The sequence below is a fragment of the Oncorhynchus kisutch genome, unplaced genomic scaffold, assembly GCF_002021735.2.
Source record: "Oncorhynchus kisutch isolate 150728-3 unplaced genomic scaffold, Okis_V2 scaffold868, whole genome shotgun sequence".
Taxonomy (NCBI): domain Eukaryota; kingdom Metazoa; phylum Chordata; class Actinopteri; order Salmoniformes; family Salmonidae; genus Oncorhynchus; species Oncorhynchus kisutch.
Window position 1 is genome coordinate 58,245 of NW_022262813.1, and position 18,082 is coordinate 76,326.

At 43.4% G+C, this 18,082-nt stretch overlaps 3 protein-coding genes and 1 non-coding gene across 12 annotated transcripts in view; 3 read left to right on the forward strand and 1 right to left on the reverse strand.

The window, feature by feature from the left end:
* LOC109878911 (transducin beta-like protein 3) overlaps positions 1-6,622 on the reverse strand; it is a 27,891-nt gene extending 21,269 nt beyond the window's left edge. The window contains exons 1-10 of the mRNA XM_031816767.1: positions 6,390-6,622; positions 6,228-6,279; positions 5,999-6,094; positions 5,850-5,897; positions 5,139-5,280; positions 2,625-2,709; positions 1,974-2,144; positions 947-1,022; positions 735-831; positions 184-407 (exon numbers count right to left, since the gene is read on the reverse strand). Coding sequence (XP_031672627.1) covers positions 184-407; positions 735-831; positions 947-1,022; positions 1,974-2,144; positions 2,625-2,709; positions 5,139-5,280; positions 5,850-5,897; positions 5,999-6,094; positions 6,228-6,279; positions 6,390-6,421 — 1,023 coding nt within the window. The 5' untranslated portion in view covers positions 6,422-6,622. The remainder of the gene's footprint in view (positions 1-183; positions 408-734; positions 832-946; positions 1,023-1,973; positions 2,145-2,624; positions 2,710-5,138; positions 5,281-5,849; positions 5,898-5,998; positions 6,095-6,227; positions 6,280-6,389) is intronic.
* LOC109878922 (RING finger protein 151-like) lies at positions 6,568-12,972 on the forward strand. 9 transcript variants are annotated; one of them, XM_031816773.1, is made up of 6 exons: positions 6,600-6,695; positions 7,052-7,156; positions 8,346-8,515; positions 10,342-10,444; positions 10,554-10,628; positions 12,137-12,972. In XM_031816773.1, exons 2-6 carry the CDS (start codon positions 7,154-7,156, stop codon positions 12,593-12,595), a joined length of 810 nt encoding a protein of 269 aa, XP_031672633.1. In that variant the 5' UTR covers positions 6,600-6,695; positions 7,052-7,153; the 3' UTR covers positions 12,596-12,972. The 9 variants fall into 9 exon arrangements, with proteins under 9 accessions (XP_031672629.1, XP_031672630.1, XP_031672631.1 ...); XM_031816774.1 differs by having other exon boundaries at positions 6,614-6,695; positions 7,115-7,156; positions 12,137-12,911; XM_031816769.1 differs by lacking the exon at positions 7,052-7,156 and having other exon boundaries at positions 6,568-6,695; positions 12,137-12,911.
* A 261-nt stretch (positions 12,973-13,233) lies between these two features.
* On the forward strand, positions 13,234-15,931 carry LOC109878919 (40S ribosomal protein S2). Its single transcript, XM_020471120.2, has 6 exons — positions 13,234-13,281; positions 13,723-13,869; positions 14,353-14,442; positions 14,581-15,022; positions 15,299-15,390; positions 15,795-15,931. Exons 2-6 carry the CDS (start codon positions 13,726-13,728, stop codon positions 15,873-15,875), a joined length of 849 nt encoding a protein of 282 aa, XP_020326709.1. The 5' UTR covers positions 13,234-13,281; positions 13,723-13,725; the 3' UTR covers positions 15,876-15,931.
* LOC116362691 (small nucleolar RNA SNORA9) lies at positions 14,038-14,174 on the forward strand. Its single transcript, XR_004207776.1, has one exon. It is a non-coding gene; the product is annotated as a small nucleolar RNA SNORA9 (small nucleolar RNA).
* Positions 15,932-18,082: the final 2,151 nt, after the last annotated feature.

The window sequence follows — 18,082 nt, forward strand, 5'->3', positions numbered from 1 at the left end:
TTGTTATCAGTGACACTCCTGTTGCTGTGTGGTGGAGGGCAGCTGGTAGAGACCTTGTTATCAGTGACCCACCTGTTGCTGTGTGGTGGAGGGCAGCTGATAGAGACCTTGTTATCAGTGACCCTCCTGTTGCTGTGTGGTGAAGGAGGGCAGCTGGTAGAGACCTTGTTATCAGTGACCCACCTGTTGCTGTGTGGTGAAGGAGGGCAGCTGGTAGAGCAGTATGTTATGTTCTGCTGTGACTGTGGCCAGCCTGAGGGAGGAGGGCAGGGGGAGGCAGTAGGTTAGGCTCCGGGGGTCTCCATACTCCTCTCCCCCCTCTTCGGAGCCCCCCGCGGAGGGAGGGGAGGGGAGCGTCTGGGCGAACACACAGCGGGCCGAGCTGGCATCCCACACCCTCAGCACACCTGGAGAGAGAGAATCCCTTTAGTGGGGGTCTTTGATTGGGCTTGCTCCCTGTGTTGTTTTGGCTAACTATAAAATGATGATCATCTCTGATTGGCTGCTAAAACTATACACTAGTTTCGTTCAGTATTATCTAGCTATATTGGTGGGCAGTGGGCCGACTCCTCCACATGCATCCACCATCTAGCCTGGGGATTGGTGGAGTAAGAGAAGACACTGATCTGAATCAGCTTTGAATTTTCCCCCACTAATGGTTAAGGTTAGGGAAGCTGATCCTAGATCTGTACCTAGGGGCAACTTCACCCAGGAGCGGGCCTGTAAGCATATACCTTTGCTGCCTGCTGTGATGAAGTGGATCTCTTTAGTTTTCACCCCGATCTCAGAGAAATCTTCATCCTCAGGGAGCAGCACAACACTCTCCACAGCCTGGCGAGGGAAGCAACACATTTCATGCAATTAGGCTGATGATACACCAATCAACTTTTAGTTGCAAAAGCCATTCTAAAACAACTCTGGAAGAAAGTAGAGTATGAGAGTTTACCTCATAGACGGGCACTGTCCTCCTGGCAGTCCTGCTCTTCAGATCCCACACTGTGCAGATCTTATCCCTGCCAGAGCTGCAATCAAACAACCATCCAACATTCAGCTAGCTCGCAATGAACTGATCAGCTGTGATGAGGTCTAAAGCTATGGTTTTTAACCGGTGGTCTGCGGGGGTACTGCAGGTGAGCCACAAAATAAATGTTCAAAAATAAACATCTGCGACTCCACGAATGGTGGTCCTCAAGAGCTTAGATGGTGATTTGATGGTCCCCGGAATGGAAAAGGTTTGGAACCACTGGTCTAGAGTAGTTCCAAACACTAAATTGACGCATTAATTGAATATCTTGGACAACACTACACCAATAGCTCACCGTGTTGTTTTGGCTATGATAGGTAGGTACTAGGTATAGCCTTGTACCAGATCTGTAAGTGCTGTTTTGCCAAATGGCATCAGTGGTTTCTTTCAGCACAATTTTTCAGAAATTAAAACAAACAGATCTGAGACCAGGCTAGGGTATGATAGGTGTCAGAAGGCAGGTTTCCATTGACCCAGGTTTATTCAACAATAGCAATGTCGCAAAAAATATATATTATTGCGACATGTATAATGGAAAGGGCAGATGAGACATTTTCTTAAGATGAACCAAATAAAATATCAGTTTGACTGGGATAGATTTTTCTTTATTGCAACAAATTATGGAAACGGTGTTTTTCAAATAAATGAAGATTGCCGTATAATTCCGAAGGTACTTTTTTGGTTTGACGTCATTACTTCCAGTTGTTTTTAAATCGACGCAAGATAGTTAAATGGAAACGCTCCCTAGCAGGCAATCATCGCATCTATTTTCTATGTAAACTTTCTAAATGTCAACAACAAAAAGGTGAATAGAAACCTAGCCAGAGAGTGGTAGGAGCTGTCAGCTCAGCTGTCCTACAGTAATAGGTTTAGATCTAGGTCTGCACTACTGTAAAACTCTTTCTAACAACTGTTGATGTAAAAAGAGATTGACTGATTGTTACAGTACCTGACCATGGAGGCTCCATCGGGAGTGAAGGCCAGGGAGGTGACAGGGCTGTAGTGGCTCTGCAGCACGCACAGACACTGGCTGGAGCGCAGGTCCCACATCCTGATGCCACAGTCTGACGCTGAGGAGAAGAGCTGCAGTAGACTTATGTCTGGGTGGAACTCCACCAGGCTGCAGGGCAGGAGGAGGACAACGTGAGTGTTTGAGACCATTGCAGTCAGACTGCGCTTAATCACTGATCTACAAACCACATAGCATCCATAATAACTACTCATTATATAATAAAGAATAACAATTATGTGGCTTGCCTTGATTAAACTGATCCACTCAAACATGCTGAATCATAATATCAAATATTAATTTCCACAGGTCAAACTAGCAACTAGATTTAAGTCATGTCTTGTTGTCAATGTATCAACTTATCGAAGGCACCTACATCTACAAGGGTTTGTCCAGTTTCTGAGGAATAGATCTCATTTATAAACCATGAGATAAATTGACCCGCGAAAGTATTCATAAAGTCTCAGAGTAGGAGTGTTGATCTAGGATCAGGTCCCCCCCTATTCATGCGATCTTATTCATGATCTGAAATGCTAAACTGATCCTAGAACAGTAGTTCAGATCAGAGTAAAGAGGTGGTCAGTAACTTACTGTACGACCCCAGAGGAGCCCTTCAGGTTGTGCGTACAGTACTGCTTCACCACGTCCCACAGCTTTATGGTGCCATCACAGCCTCCTACACACCAACAAGATGACAGACTCATATTCCAGACAGGAAGTACAAGGTGAAATCTCAGAGTACCCATTTAAAGTGGGAGCATTTGATTGAGCGCACTCAATGTTGTTTTGGGGTATAACAGGTAGGTACTAGGCAGTGTTAATTTCATTAACAACAAAAAATAGTGACTAAAATATTCGTCAAACACCTATTTTTCAGTGGTAATTGGCGAGACTGTAACTGACTAAATAGATCCAGAAAAATATATAACTCAACGAAAATGATTTATCATCTCAGTTGACTAAAACGAGACTAAATTCTCTCTGTGACTAAGATCGGACTACTAAGTGAACTGGACAAGAGCTTTGGAAAGATTGTGCTTATCACTGAAAAGCTCTCAATCAATTTTAGCTAGATGTTGCTACTCTTTGGCTCTCTGCGCTTATGTGTCTGATTGCACATGACATACAAAACAATAGCTATGTAGGCTAAATTTGTCATTTACATGGCCAAATAACTGTTATACAGCACATTCAGCAAGTGACCTTTTCCACGTTGTTACGTTATAGTCTTATTCTAAAAATGACTAAATAAAACATCAACAGTCTACACACATTACCCTATAATGACCAAGCAAAAAGGTTTAGAACTGCTTGCTAATATTTACATAAGTACTCAGACCATTTGCAGAGACTCAAAATTGCACGTAGGTGCATCCTGTTTCCATTGATCATCCTTGAGATGTTTCTACAACTTGGAGTCCACCTGTAGTAAATTCAATTGATTTGGAAAGGCACACACCTGTCAACATAAGGTCATACTGTTGACAGTGCATGTCAGAGCAAAAACCAAGCCATGAGGTCGAAGGAATTGTCCATAGAGCTCCAAGACAGGTTTGTGTCGAGGCACAGATCTGGGGAAGTGTACCAAAATATTTCTGCAGCATTGAAGGTCCTCAATAACACAGTGGCCTCAATCATTCTTAAATGGAAGAAGTTTGAAACAACCATGACTTTTCCTAGAGCTGGCCGCCCAGCCAGAATGAGCAATCGGGGGAGAAGGACCTTGGTCAGGGAGGTGACCAAGAACCCAGTGATCACTCTGACAGAGCTCCAGAGTTCCTCTGTGGAGATGAGAGAACCTTCCAGAAGGACAACCATCTCTGCAGCACTCCACCAATCAGGCCATTATTGTAATGTCCAAATGGAAGCCACTCCTCAGTAAAAGGCACACAACGGCCCGCTTGGAGTTTGCCAAAAGGCACCTAAAGGACTCTGACCATGAGAAACAAGATTATCTGGTCTGATGAAACAAGGGTCAACTCTTTGGCCTGAATGCCAAGCGTCAACACTGGAGGAAACCTGGCACCATCCCTACGGTGAAGCATGGTGGTGGCAGCATCATGCTGTGGGGATGTTTTTCAGCGGCAGGGACCGGGAGACTAGTCAGGATCGAGGGCAAGATGAACAGAGCAAAGTACAGAGAGATCCTTGATGAAAACCAGCTCCAGAGTGCTCAGAACCTCAGACTGGGGCAAAGGTTCACCTTCCAACAGGACAACGACCCTTAGTGAACAGCCAAGACAACACAATGTCTGAATGTCCTTGAGTGGCCCAACCAGAGCCCAGACTTGAAACCGATCTAACATCTCTGAAGAGACCTGAAAATAGCTGTGCAGCAAAGCTCCCCACCCAGCCTGACCAAGCTTGAGAGGATCTGCAGACGCTGTAATCGCTGCAAAGTGCTTCAACAAAATACTGAGTAAAGGGTCTGAATACTTATGAATATGGAATAGTTCAGTTTTGTATTTTTAATACATTTGCAAAAATGTCTAAACCTGTTTTTGCTTTGTCATTATGTGGTATTGTGTGTAGATTAAGGAATAAAAACAATTTAATCAATTTTAGGATAAGGCTGTATCGTTAAAAGTCAAGGGGTCTGAATACTTTCCGAAGGCACTGTCTACTTATGTTTGTCATTTTTCTGCTGTTGGGAAGAGAATGACGTCATACAGGAAAATGTTGGTAGGACAAGGCTGTGTATGTTTGTTCACATGGAAGTCAGTGGTTTATGTTTACTGTAGGTTTGAGGCAATACAAATGTGATGTGACAAAATGAAAGGGCATTTAGTGGACTAAAATGGCCCACTGTTTTAGTTCTTTTGATAATAATTAAGACTACAACATTATTCAAATGGTAAAATGTAACTAAGATAGTCATTTTGACTAAAATATAATGAATTACTAGATATAGCCTGGTACCAGATCTGTAAGTGCTTTCTTGCCAACTGGCATCAGTGGTTTCTTTCAGCACGATTATTCTGAAATTAAAACAATATACATCATCTGCATAGTCCAGGCTAGGGTTTGATGGGTGTGGTACAGATCTGGGACCAGGCTAGGGTATGATGGGTGTGTGAAGTTATCCTATGAGGTCGATCCGCTCACCTGTGGCCAGGAGCGTGGCGGTGGGGTCAAAGGTCATGCTGGCAATGGGCACATTGTGGATGGCCCTCCAGGAGCGTGTGCACTGGGCCTGCTTCCAGTCCCATTGCTTCAGCAGCAGAGCCTTGCTGGCTGTTACCAGTATCTGGGGAGGGAAGGAGGAATGGATGGAGAGAAAGGATGAGGGGGGAGGAAAGGGGAATAAAGGTGTCCCCATGCTTCCCAGCTGAAACAGTTTGGTAGAGTTTGTGCATATATTATGACAACATTTTTGTGACATTTTGTTCGTTTTGCACTTCGGTAGTCTTTTTTTGGGGCAGTTCGGGCACAAAACATTTTTTCTGGAGGCAAGCTGAAGTTCGGAGGTGAAGTCTTCAGCCCTTCGTCGATGATCAGTCAAGAGTAGGGATTCTTCAAGAAAGTCTAGTCATTCAATGAGTGACGACTTGTTTTCATGAAAAAGGCGACAGCCGAACTGAAGCACGCTCAGCTTCAGGCGACAGCCTTAAGGTAGTCAAACTAAGTACTGAGTGTGACACTAAGGCTGTGTTTTCACAAGCAGCACAATTCTGATATTTTTTTTGAGTAAATTGGTTTCTTGACCAATCTGATCAGATCTTTTTCGACCAATTGGGCAAAAGATAAGAACTGAGCTGCCTGTGTTAATGCAGCCGTAGGTCTGGAACAGCCCATCATATATGTAAAATGTTTTACCTCATCATCAAGGCTGAGGGCGAATGATGTAATGTCCTCCTGATCATCCTGCAATTACAACAGTGATGGAAATGAGAATCTGTACAGACATTAAATTAATGTCTGAACTAGCTGCACACGAGTGTTGAGAGAGATAGAGACAGTCTCACCTGTTCAATACTGTGAACAATCTTCCCTGTAACGATTTGCAAGACGTTGACACGTGTGCCACACGTACAAAATATGAATTTCTCATCTTTACTGATCTGTAACGTAGGGAAACATATTGAAATAACATATCTGTCAACGGTATAGCTAGTTAATTATAGCTACAGTAACGTTAGTTGGCTAGCTAACTGTTTTACAGATGGAGGTAACTATCAGTGATAAATAACTTACCTGTACTTTTCCTCCCTTGTAGAATGGTTCGATAGTGCTGGAAACAGCATAGCTACATGAAGAAGAAAAAAACAACGGTAATTTAGCAAGAAGATAGCTCAGATTTGCCCGGCGTTAGCTATCTAGCTAGCTGGCTATCCACGTGAAGTGCGTTCGACTTACTTGGTCTTGAACTGGAGATTGCTTTTTGCCATCTTGCTTTGGAAGACGTGAGTAAAACCCCCACAATTTGCAGTTTAAAGACAGCTGAACTGATTTAGATCACTTGTTGTTAGAATTCATTAGCTTCGATCAACAAAATCCCCACATGTGTTGTTCAAAAGGTGGCTTTCGGTCTCTCACATTGTACGTCATATGACAGCGAGCGTGGAACAAAACGCACGACAGGGTGATTGGCTAGAATGCACAGCCGAACGTTTTGGGCTTATTTGCAGTAAGAAGTTCCCGGAGGAAAAAACTCGATACATGGTAAACCATTTTATATTCTATGTGCACCATACACAGAAAGATACAATTATACTGAATATAAATGTATACATAGGGTGCATTTCATTGATGTAATACAAATAAAATGATGAACAAACTGCCAAATGTCCCACACCTGTAACCGTTGACAATACAATCGAGAAGAGATGATAATAGAGAGTAAACACCTATTGAAAACGACAAAAAGTTCTCATTCACAGCTAGGGGACTGACGACTGGTGCTAGAACAGGAGGGAAACGACACGGTCTATTACAATTTAGCCCAGTTCCGTACTTTATATAATTGAGAGGTTTTTGAATATGTCAGTGCGCATGGTCACTCCTTTATGTTACGACAGGAATGTTCATCTGTGTGAGTGTTCTCTGAGTTGCCTCCATGAGTGTGTATGATACGTTAATAGACAACAGGAATGGATACTTGCTGAACAGAGGTGATTATTATGGTGAGTAAATAACTTAATAACTATATTTGTAACTTGAGCAATCAAAAGTTTAGTATGTTATTGACAATAGGTGTAAATTATTTATCAAATATTTTCTGTTATAATATAAAATGTTTGTATTATTTCATGGCTATGTTGTTTTACTATTCGTTTTGATTTATAACTCTTTACAAAGATTGAACGGCATTTGTCAAACTGTGATGTTTGTGGGGCAGACATTCCCTTTTCCTTATGTTTAAAAACAGAGCCACTACCAAAATATACTTGTGCTCTGAAAGCCACTACCAAAATATACTTGTGCTCTGAAAGCCACTACCAAAATATACTTGTGCTCTGAAAGCCACTACCAAAATATACTTGTGCTCTGAAAGCCACTACCAAAATATACTTGTGCTCTGAAAGCCACTACCAAAATATACTTGTGCTCTGAAAGCCACTACCAAAATATACTTGTGCTCTGAAAGCCACTACCAAAATATACTTGTGCTCTGAAAGCCACTACCAAAATATACTTGTGCTCTGAAAGCCACTACCAAAATATACTTGTGCTCTGAAAGCCACTACCAAAATATACTTGTGCTCTGAAAGCCACTACCAAAATATACTTGTGCTCTGAAAGCCACTACCAAAATATACTTGTGCTCTGAAAGCCACTACCAAAATATACTTGTGCTCTGAAAGCCACTACCAAAATATACTTGTGCTCTGAAAGCCACTACCAAAATATACTTGTGCTCTGAAAGCCACTACAGAAAAGATTGCAAGGGGTGGGGGTTAAAAACACACTTCTTTTTTTAATCAGTCATGACAAGCTGAACATTTGAAACGTTCTTAATTATTTCATGTCATTCCTAGTTATGAGAATAAACAGAACTGTTTTTTTGTTAGTCACATGGTCTGTCTCATATTATGACGTTCACTGCTCATGGGTGACACTGAATTGTTGACATTATTATGGGCTGGTGGTGGCCCTTTCTTTAGGCTAAATATTCATTATTACAAACCAGAATTATATACTTTCTCAGATTGTAACATACATACTTCTTTATTCTGCTCTAGTCTCAGTGCACTTTTGTGCTCTGGATAAAATAATCTGTGAAATGCATTTTGCGTAAAAAAAGAGAAGAAGAACCTATCAATATAAAGTATAAATAAAGTAAAGACACTTTTCTGTAACTGTTGTGTTCAGGCCGACCCGGACATGTCTTCGCAGAGTGGGGGTCATGATGTGGAGCTGTTCGTAGAGACCCCAGACTATGACCTGATCTGCACCATTTGCCAGGGGGTCCTCAGGTGCCCAGTAAGAGCTGCATGCCACCACATCTTCTGCAAGAAATGCATTTTACAGTGGCTGAAGAGGTACTGCCTGTGCCTCATCACAAGCAAACATTATTGCATCCACAGATCATGGTTGGATGAAGAGACAGTTTCCCAGACAGTTTCTCCATTGAAAGTCCCACTGTCCCAAAATGTCTCAAATTCACATTGTCGTAGTATAGGCCTATAGTAATAGTTATTAGTATATTTGTTACTATAGTAAGAAATACATTGGGGCAAAAAAATATTTAGTCAGCCACCAATTGTGCAAGTTCTCCCACTTAAAAAGATGAGGCCTGTAATTTTCATCATAGGTACATCATAGGTACACTAACTATGACAGACACAATGAGAAAAAAAAATCCAGAAAATCACTTTGTAGGATTTTTAATGAATTTATTTGCAAATTATGGTGCAAAATAGGTATTTGGTCACCTACAAACAAGCAAGATTTCTGGCTCACACAGACCTGTAACTTCTTCTTTAAGAGGCTCCTTTGTCCTCCACTCATTACATGTATTAATGGCACCTGTTTGAACTTGTTATCAGTATAAAAGACACCTGTCCACAACCTCAAACAGTCACACTCCAAACTCCACTATGGCCAAGACCAAAGAGCTGTCCAAGGACACCAGAAACAAAATTGTAGACCTGCACCAGGCTGGGAAGACTGAATCTGCAATAGGTAAGCAGCTTGGTTTGAAGAAATCAACTGTGGGAGCAATTATTAGGAAATGGAAGACATACAAGACCACTGATAATCTCCCTCGATCTGGGGCTCCACGCAAGATCTCACCCCGTGGGGTCAAAATGATCACAAGAACGGTGAGCAAAAATCCCAGAACCACACGGGGGGACCTAGTGAATGACCTGCAAAGAGCTGGGACCAAAGTAACAAAGCCTACCATCAGTAACACACTACGCTGCCAGGGACTCAAATCCTGCAGTGCCAGACGTGTCCCCCTGCTTAAGCCAGTACATGTCCAGGCCCGTCTGAAGTTTGCTAGAGAGCATTTGGATGATCCAGAAGAAGATTGGGAGAATGTCATATGGTCAGATGAAACCAAAATATTACTTTTTGGTAAAAACTCAACTCGTCGTGTTTAGAGGACAAAGAATGCTGAGTTGCATGTGAAGCATGGGGATGGAAACAAAGGGACCAGGACGACTGATTCGTGTAAAGGAAAGAATGAATGGGGCCATTTATCGTGAGATTTTGAGTGAAAACCTCCTTCCATCAGCAAGGGCATTGAAGATGAAACGTGGCTGGGTCTTTCAGCATGACAATGATCCCAAACACACCGCCCGGGCAACGAAGGAGTGGCTTCGTAAGAAGCATTTCAAGGTCCTGGAGTGGCCTAGCCAGTCTCCAGATCTCAACCCCATAGAAAATCTTTGGAGGGAGTTGAAAGTCCGTGTTGCCCAGCAACAGCCCCAAAACATCACTGCTCTAGGGGAGATCTGCATGGAGGAATGGGCCAAAATACGAGCAACAGTGTGTGAAAACCTTAACTAACTTACAGAAAACGTTTGACCTCTGTCATTGCCAACAAAGGGTATATAACAAAGTATTGAGATAAACTTTTGTTATTGACCAAATACTTATTTTCCACCATAATTTGCAAATAAATTCATAAAAAATCCTACAATGTGATTTTCTGGATTATTTTTCCTCATTTTGTCTGTCATAGTTGAAGTGTACCTATGATGAAAATTACAGGCCTCTCTCATCTTTTTAGTGGAGAACTTGCACAATTGGTGGCTGACTAAACTTTTTTGCCCCACTGTAGGTTATTATTCTACTGTAGCCTAAATTTAAACCGATGATGACAATTTGTGAGTGAAGATGATTCATTGTTGTTCTTGAGGTGCAGACAGCAGACCTGCCCCTGCTGCAGAAAGCCTGTCAACCAGAGCTTGATATTTGTGATGTTCAAGCTAAGCAAGGTGATCGGTCGCCTAAAGATCAAGGTAAGTAAATGTTTTGTTAGAGAAAAAACACACACTTGGAGCAACCTAATCTCTTGCAGCAAACTTCTGCTTACTTGCCCCATGGGTGTGTTCATGCTTAATCTCATAGAGCCAGATGCGTGTGCCTCTGAATATTGCATATACTCCGACAGTCTGGCACACAAGATTAGCACATGCTATCTTGGTAAGTAAGTGTTAATGGATCATCAGATACTATTGTTAAAAGCTGGCATTAAGTATGTAACAAACGCATTGTTAAATAAAAAGTTACTGAAAAGTCACCAGACTACTCTTTGACCAAATTGAGATCAGGAGCATCCTGTTTCCATTGATCATCTTGAGATGTTTCTACAATGTGATTGGATTCCACCTGTGGTAAATTCAATTGATTGGACATGATTTGGAAAGGCACACACCTGTCTATATAAGTTCCCACAGTTGACAGTGCACATCAGAGCAAAATCCAAGCCATGAGGTTGAAGGAATTGTCCGTAGAGATCCAAGACAGGATTGTGTCGAGGCACAGATCTGGGGAAGGGTATCAAAAAATGTCTGCAGCATTGAAGGTCCCCAAGAACACAGTGGCCTAGATCATTCTTAAATGGAAGAAGTTTGGAACCCCCTAGACTCTTTCTAGAGCTGCCCGCCCAGCCAAACTGAGCAATCAGGGGAGAAGGGCCTTGTTCAGGGAGGTGACCAAGAACCCGATGGTCACTCTGACAGAGCTCTAGAGTTCCTCTGTGGAGATGGGCAAACCTTCCAGAAGGACAACCATCTCTGCAGCACTCCACCAATCATACCTTTATGGTAGTGGCCAGACAGAAGCCACTCCTCAGAAAAGGGCACATGATAGCCCGCTTGGAGTTTGCTCAAAGGCACCTGAAGGTAATGAGAAACAAGATCCCACGAAGATGGAACTCTTTGGCCTGAATGCCAAGCTTCACATCTGGAGGTAACCTGGCACCATCCCTATGGTGAAGCATGGTGGTGGCAGCATCATGCTGTGGGTATGTTTTTCAGCGGCAGGGACTAGGAGACTAGTCAGGAAAGATGACCGGAGCAAAGCGCAGAGATACCTGATGAAAACCTACTCCAGAGCGCTCAGGACCTCAGAGTGGGGAGCAGGTTCACCCTCCAACAGGATAACGACCCTAAGCACACAGCCAAGAAAACATAGAAGTGGCTTTGGGACAAGTCTCTGAATGTCCTTGAGTGGCCCAGCTAGAGCCCGGACTTGAACCCGATCAAAGATCTCTGGAGAGACCTGAAAATAGCTGTGTAGCGATGCTCCCCATCCAACCTGACAGAGCTTGAAAGGATCTGCAGAGAAGAATGGGAGAAACTCCCCAAATACAGGTGTGCCAAGCTTGTAGTGTCCTACCCAAGAAGACTTGATGCTGTAATTGCTACCAAAAGTGCTTCAACTAAGTAAAGGGTCTGAATACTTATGTAGATGTGATATTAATTTATTTTAATTATAAATGTGCAAAAATTTTGAAAACCAGTTTTTGCTTTGTCATTATGGGGTATTGTGTGTAGCTTGATGGGGGGGGGGGGACAATTTAATCAATTTAGAATAAGGCTGTAATGTAACAAAATATGGAAAATGACAAGGGGTCTGAATACTTTCCGAATGCACTGTACTCCTTACCCTTTGACCTCTGCCCTTCTCTCCCCCATCTTTTTCCCCAGTGTAAAAACAAGATCCGTGGCTGCCCGCATACCTTAGCCCTGTCAGAGCAGTACTGCCACAGCATGAGCTGCCTGTTCGAGCTCATTCCCTGCCCCTACCAGGGCTGCCGTGCCCAGCTCCTCCGCAGGGACCTGGATGCCCACGCCAGGCACTGTGAGCACTGGAGCCAACCCTGCCACATGGGCTGTGGCACCGTGCTGTCCCACCGCACCCAGGCTAAGCACAACTGCTACAGGCAGCTGAGGCATGAGTACGAGGCCAGGCAGAAGAACCACCGGGCCATCGCAGCAGCCCTCCAAAGGAAGATGAGGAGGATGCAGAGCACCATGGCCGACATGAAGAGGCAGATCGGCCTGATCTGTGAGAGCCTGGAGGTCATGGACGAACTGGAGGAGGTGGAAGAGGAGGACCTGGGTGAAACCAGTGGGAGTTTCAGTAGCAGTACCAGCAGCTCCTGAGTCCTGATGCAATGTATTTGTAAAAATGACTCCCACACACAATTATCTCTGACACTTGAACTGTTTAGGACTATGCAGATTTTATTTTATTCCTAGCACCAAGTATGAAAGACCTGTGGAAATTGAATTTTCAGGGATGGACTGCTTCAAATAGCACATTTAGTCATAATTTCTTTGAGGGTGTGTTGATATTGAAACTTCATATTTCATTTGAAAATGTATAAAGTTAGAACAATTTTGTACTGCGTCCTTTAACATTTTGATTTGTAAAGGATGATATATTTTACAAATAAAGTCAGCAACCTTTAACCTGTGATTTGTGTTATATCATTATGTATATGCACATTCTACATGTGACAATAAAAACAAATGTTTCATCTGTTTGCATGAAATGTTACTTCCAGGAGGTCCAATGTTGGCCCTTTCTGCCTATAATAAACCACTGTAAGTATTTATATATTCCATATGGAACAAAGCTCACCAATCACAGCAACATGCAATTCCATAATAAGACCTAATACAACTCCGATTTTTGTATGCATAGAAGTCAGTACATTTCAAAATATTTAATAGAATCCAGAAGTTTTATCATACAGATTACAGGGTGTAGAAAATATCGCGAGGTTTGCCTTCATATAAATACAAACGGAACCAGAGTAGGGCCTTCTTCCTGTTATACAGAACACGTAAGTAACATGTCGAACAATTCTTTATTCAATGAAATCCACAAGCATCTCTGTGATCTCATTACAGACGTCACTGTTTGATGGTAGAAATCCTTAATTGTACTGTTAACAGTTGATTTAGAACCAAATTGAAAAATGTTTAGGCAATTATTGATAGTTGTGAATGACTGACGGTAACACCAGTTCCTAGTTAGCGCACATGGCTACAATACAAAACGTCGATGTGGTACTCGTTAAGTTTACTGTACAATATGTAAATGTACCGTTCAGAAACCCTAACGATGCGACGCCGTTCATTACGTGCATGTTTATCCTATATTATTTCATTCGCTAGCCAGTGCGCTAAGCAATTCCACGAGCCATGATGTTGATTGGGCCTTGGTGACGTGAATTTAGGTAGCTCATCGTTACTTATTCTGACGTTTAATCCTTACTCAACAGCAAATGGCGGACAACGCCGGTGGAGAACGTGGAGGTTTCCGTGGAGGTTTTGGCAGTGGCGACCGAGGTCGTGGTCGTGGACGCGGTAGAGGCCGTGGTCGCGGTCGTGGACGCGGTGCCAGGGGCGGCAAGTCCGAGGACAAGGAAGTGAGTTGACATCCTTGAACCCTTTTTCTTTCTGGTCACAATGAAGGCGATTACGAATGGAGACTAAACTGGCCTGAGTGACGTTGCATGTGCAATATGTTGGGCTTTATATGAATTAATAATTTAAGTGACGCTTAGTCCAACTTTGAAACCCTACATAAGTTGATTCTGCAGACCTTTGTCAGCAAGGCTTGGCCTGGAGTGGCTTAGTTCTTTCCTGTAGTGTCTGCTAGAGAGAACTGAGATGGTTTGAGGCCCTGCTGTGCCTCTTCCATGGCAAGGTTATAGGTATATCTCAGACAACTAATAGTTGGTGGTCCTGTGGCTCAGTAGTTGAGAGCATGGCGTTTGCAGGGTTGGGTTTGATTCCCACTTGTGTGAGAAAAAACACTTCTCATGTGCCACATGTGTCGCTTTGTTTACTGTCTACTAAATGTTTAAAAATATATATTTTTTTAATATATATGAATGTTTCTCTTTCAGTGGGTGCCAGTGACCAAGCTGGGCCGCCTTGTTAAGGACATGAAGATCAAGTCTCTGGAGGAGATCTATCTCTACTCCCTGCCCATAAAGGTAAATGACAACTTCATGGTTTCCATAGCTGTACATGTTATTAAACTAAAAGCACTATGAGCAGTTCACTCATATGGTGTGTTTATAATAGCTTTGTTTCCATCCTGCCTCTTCTGAAAGTGTTTTATCATGTTATAGGAGTCTGAGATCATTGACTTCTTCCTGGGGTCCTCGTTGAAAGATGAGGTGCTGAAGATTATGCCTGTCCAGAAGCAGACCAGGGCTGGCCAGCGCACCAGGTTCAAGGCCTTTGTTGCCATTGGTGACTACAACGGCCATGTGGGCCTGGGGGTGAAGTGCTCCAAGGAGGTGGCCACTGCCATTCGAGGAGCCATCATCCTGGCAAAGCTGTCCATCGTGCCTGTGAGGAGGGGATACTGGGGGAACAAAATCGGCAAGCCCCACACCGTGCCATGCAAGGTGACTGGTCGTTGTGGCTCCGTCCTGGTGCGTCTGATCCCTGCGCCCCGTGGTACTGGCATCGTGTCTGCCCCTGTGCCCAAGAAGCTGCTCACAATGGCTGGTATCGACGATTGCTACACCTCGGCCAGGGGCTGCACTGCCACTCTAGGCAACTTCGGTAAGAAACCTACACTGTGTTTGACACATTTTCAATGGTGTTTTAATGGGTATTATCAGTGCAGCCGCATCCCCCTCCTAGCTCTGCTCAGCTTCACCCATAAGTGGTATAGTTGTCGTTAATCAGGAGGTAAACTAACGAGTATGGTAATGCACGGCAGAAAGACTTCCTAATAGTCTCTTCTGTTCCCCCATTCTGTGCTCAACATCCAGCCCCAGTCACTACAGTAGCATAGTTGGGTACATAAAAGTGAATTGATACTAAGTGTCTTTACAGCCAAGGCTACCTTTGATGCCATCTCCAAGACCTACAGCTACCTGACCCCTGATCTGTGGAAGGAAACCGTTTTCACCAAGTCTCCTTACCAGGTCAGTTCTAAAGCCTTGATGCCCTCCGCATTCATGATATCGAGTTTATAAAGGCCTTTTCCGTGTTTCATTGTAAGGATGGGAACAGAGTTAATGTTGCCTTTGTATTGCCCGTTCATCGTCTCAAAAGTGAATGGGTTACTGAAGGAGGCATACAGTAATTATTGTTGTTGTCTTTGAGGGGTGCGCACCGAATCCTTTCAATTCGATTAACTGCAACACAACTGTAGTGAGACATGATAGATCTAATATACAAATGGGCAGACTAGATCTGTGTTGCTGTGGTATGTGATATATTAAACACCAACAGACCTGGTTCTTTTTCACAAATCAAAACTTGGTTAAGTATGTTATTGACACTAAGGAACTTGGATGTGTGAAAGTGTCTATTTTGTGTCCTGCAGGAGTTCACTGATCACCTGGCCAAGACCCACACCAGGGTGTCTGTGCAGAGGACGGCCGCAGCTGTCCCGGCATCCTCCTAAACACTTTTGTACAGTGGATTAAATAAAGGGTTTAACACCATTACTGTCTCCTTAAACTGATGTGCTGTAATGTGACTATAATATGAATCAAGGTGTAAGATGCTGATGGCTGGCTAGATCATGTGACAGCAATAAGATCTATTTTGGGCATTTTGACACCATGGTTTATTATTACTTCAGGTAATGAGGACTTCAAGGGTTTAGTCCCCTCCTTCTAATCTGGATTTAACCAGCACTGCTCTTAACCCCCAGTCTTCCCTAAAAAAAATCAGATTGCTTTAGACCTTGGAGACAAGGTGGGTGCAATTAATGAACCTCATAGGTTAAGATTTGGATTCCTCTGGCTTAGTTGCCGGCTCTTCTGCAAATGTGTGCTGATAATTTGTTAGTCTGAATATTTAAAATGGTATCGCTAGATGTCTTTGCAAATAAAAGTATTTTGCATCAGGTATGCATGGACTTGAGTGCAGCAAGTGTTTAGGACTACCTTATTGCTGTATCCCACACGTTTTGGAAGTTAAAGTGGTGAATTTCAAGCAAATTAAAGACCAGGGAGATTTTCCAATGCCTTGCAAGGGGCACCTGTTAGGTGGCTGAAAATAAAAAGCGGACATTGAATATATGCTGCATGATTAAGTTACTGGTTCAATGCCAAGTCACTGCAAAAATAGTCGCCCTGCCTTAGTTGCTGGAGAGGAAGGAACTACAATTTCACCTTGAGGCCAATGGTGACGTTCGTGGTTACGAGAGCTGGATGTCGATGAAGTTGCTCCATAATAATAACCTAATTGGGGGGGTTTTGCCCCTTCCCAATTTCGTGGTATCCAATTGTTAGTAGCTACTATCTTGTCTCATCACTATGGGCTCGGGAGAGATTAAGGTTAAAAGTCCTCCGATAGACCTTATTGAAAAGCCATCTTTTAGAATCATACAATGAAGAGATGTGCTATTAAGTAGATTTAATCATGGCTGCTTATTTCACAACGCTGGACTTGAATTTGACCAAGATGAATCCCAAATGAGTCAGATTTCTTGTATTCTGTGTCCCCTTGAAATGAGAATATTCAAGGCTTTTCCACTCAGACCCCAATGCGTTTTGATCAAGTGATAAGCTGGGACGCGCAATCAAATACATTGAGATTCAGTACTACTTGTGGCAGTGTACTTGCAGCCCAGCGGGACTAGACCACAACAGTTCCTATTCAAGAATGGTTTGAGTTCTGGAGATGGCTAAAAACTGCTGGAGTCACGGGTAAATGCAGCTCATTCAAAAAGTTGTCTGTTACTACAGCTAAACAATACAATGAGGACAATTATTTTTTTGCAATAAACATATTTACTCTACATTTCATACATAGGAGAGAGACTTGGAACAGAGTGATTAGGGGTTATTGTTTAAGCTTTTGCCTCGGCCGCCATCATCCTGTCTTTCTGCTTCATCAGACATTTCCTTGAGCTGGCGTAGGCTCCCAGATCCCCATCTACAACAGAGGAAGGACAACAGTTTGACAATGCAATGGAACAGTAGCCTCACAGCCTTAACATTTCTGCATTCCACTGCAGGAAATTCTTCCCTGGAGGTGTCATGAAATGATTAATATTGAAAAACATTCGGGCAGCAGCACTTAAGTTTCGAAATGTTTACTACTGAACACAACTGACACCTGAAGTTATGTTTCACTATATTGGATCACTCTGCGGGGGAGGGATACATCCGAGGTGAGGATTTACAGATTTACTCCCGTGTACACCTGTGTCATGGCTGGGGTCCGCCCCTATATATAGACCCCATGACCGCGACACTTTATTGCTGAGGTTGCGCTGTCACTCCTTTCTCTCAGGTGGGGTGGAGATGCTAAGGATGTGCCGCTGGGAGCTGGTCAGCACAGACTCCTCCCAATTCGGCTGGGGGGGTGTGACTAAGGGCAGGTTGGCCAGCAGCTGTTGGCTACACCCTTGGAGCGGCAGGCCCATCAATACACTAGAGCTGTACTGCTGGCCCTGCAGTCCTTCCTTCCACATCTGAAGGGAAGACATGTCCTGGTGAGAACGGACAACACCACAGTGGTGGCTTACATCAACCATCAGGGTGGACTGAGGTCGCACTGCCCCTCACTTTGGCACGGGAGCTCCTTCTCTGGGCTCCGGGACGCCTAGCGTCTCTACGTGCAGGGCACATACCTGACATCCTGAATGTGGCAGAGGAT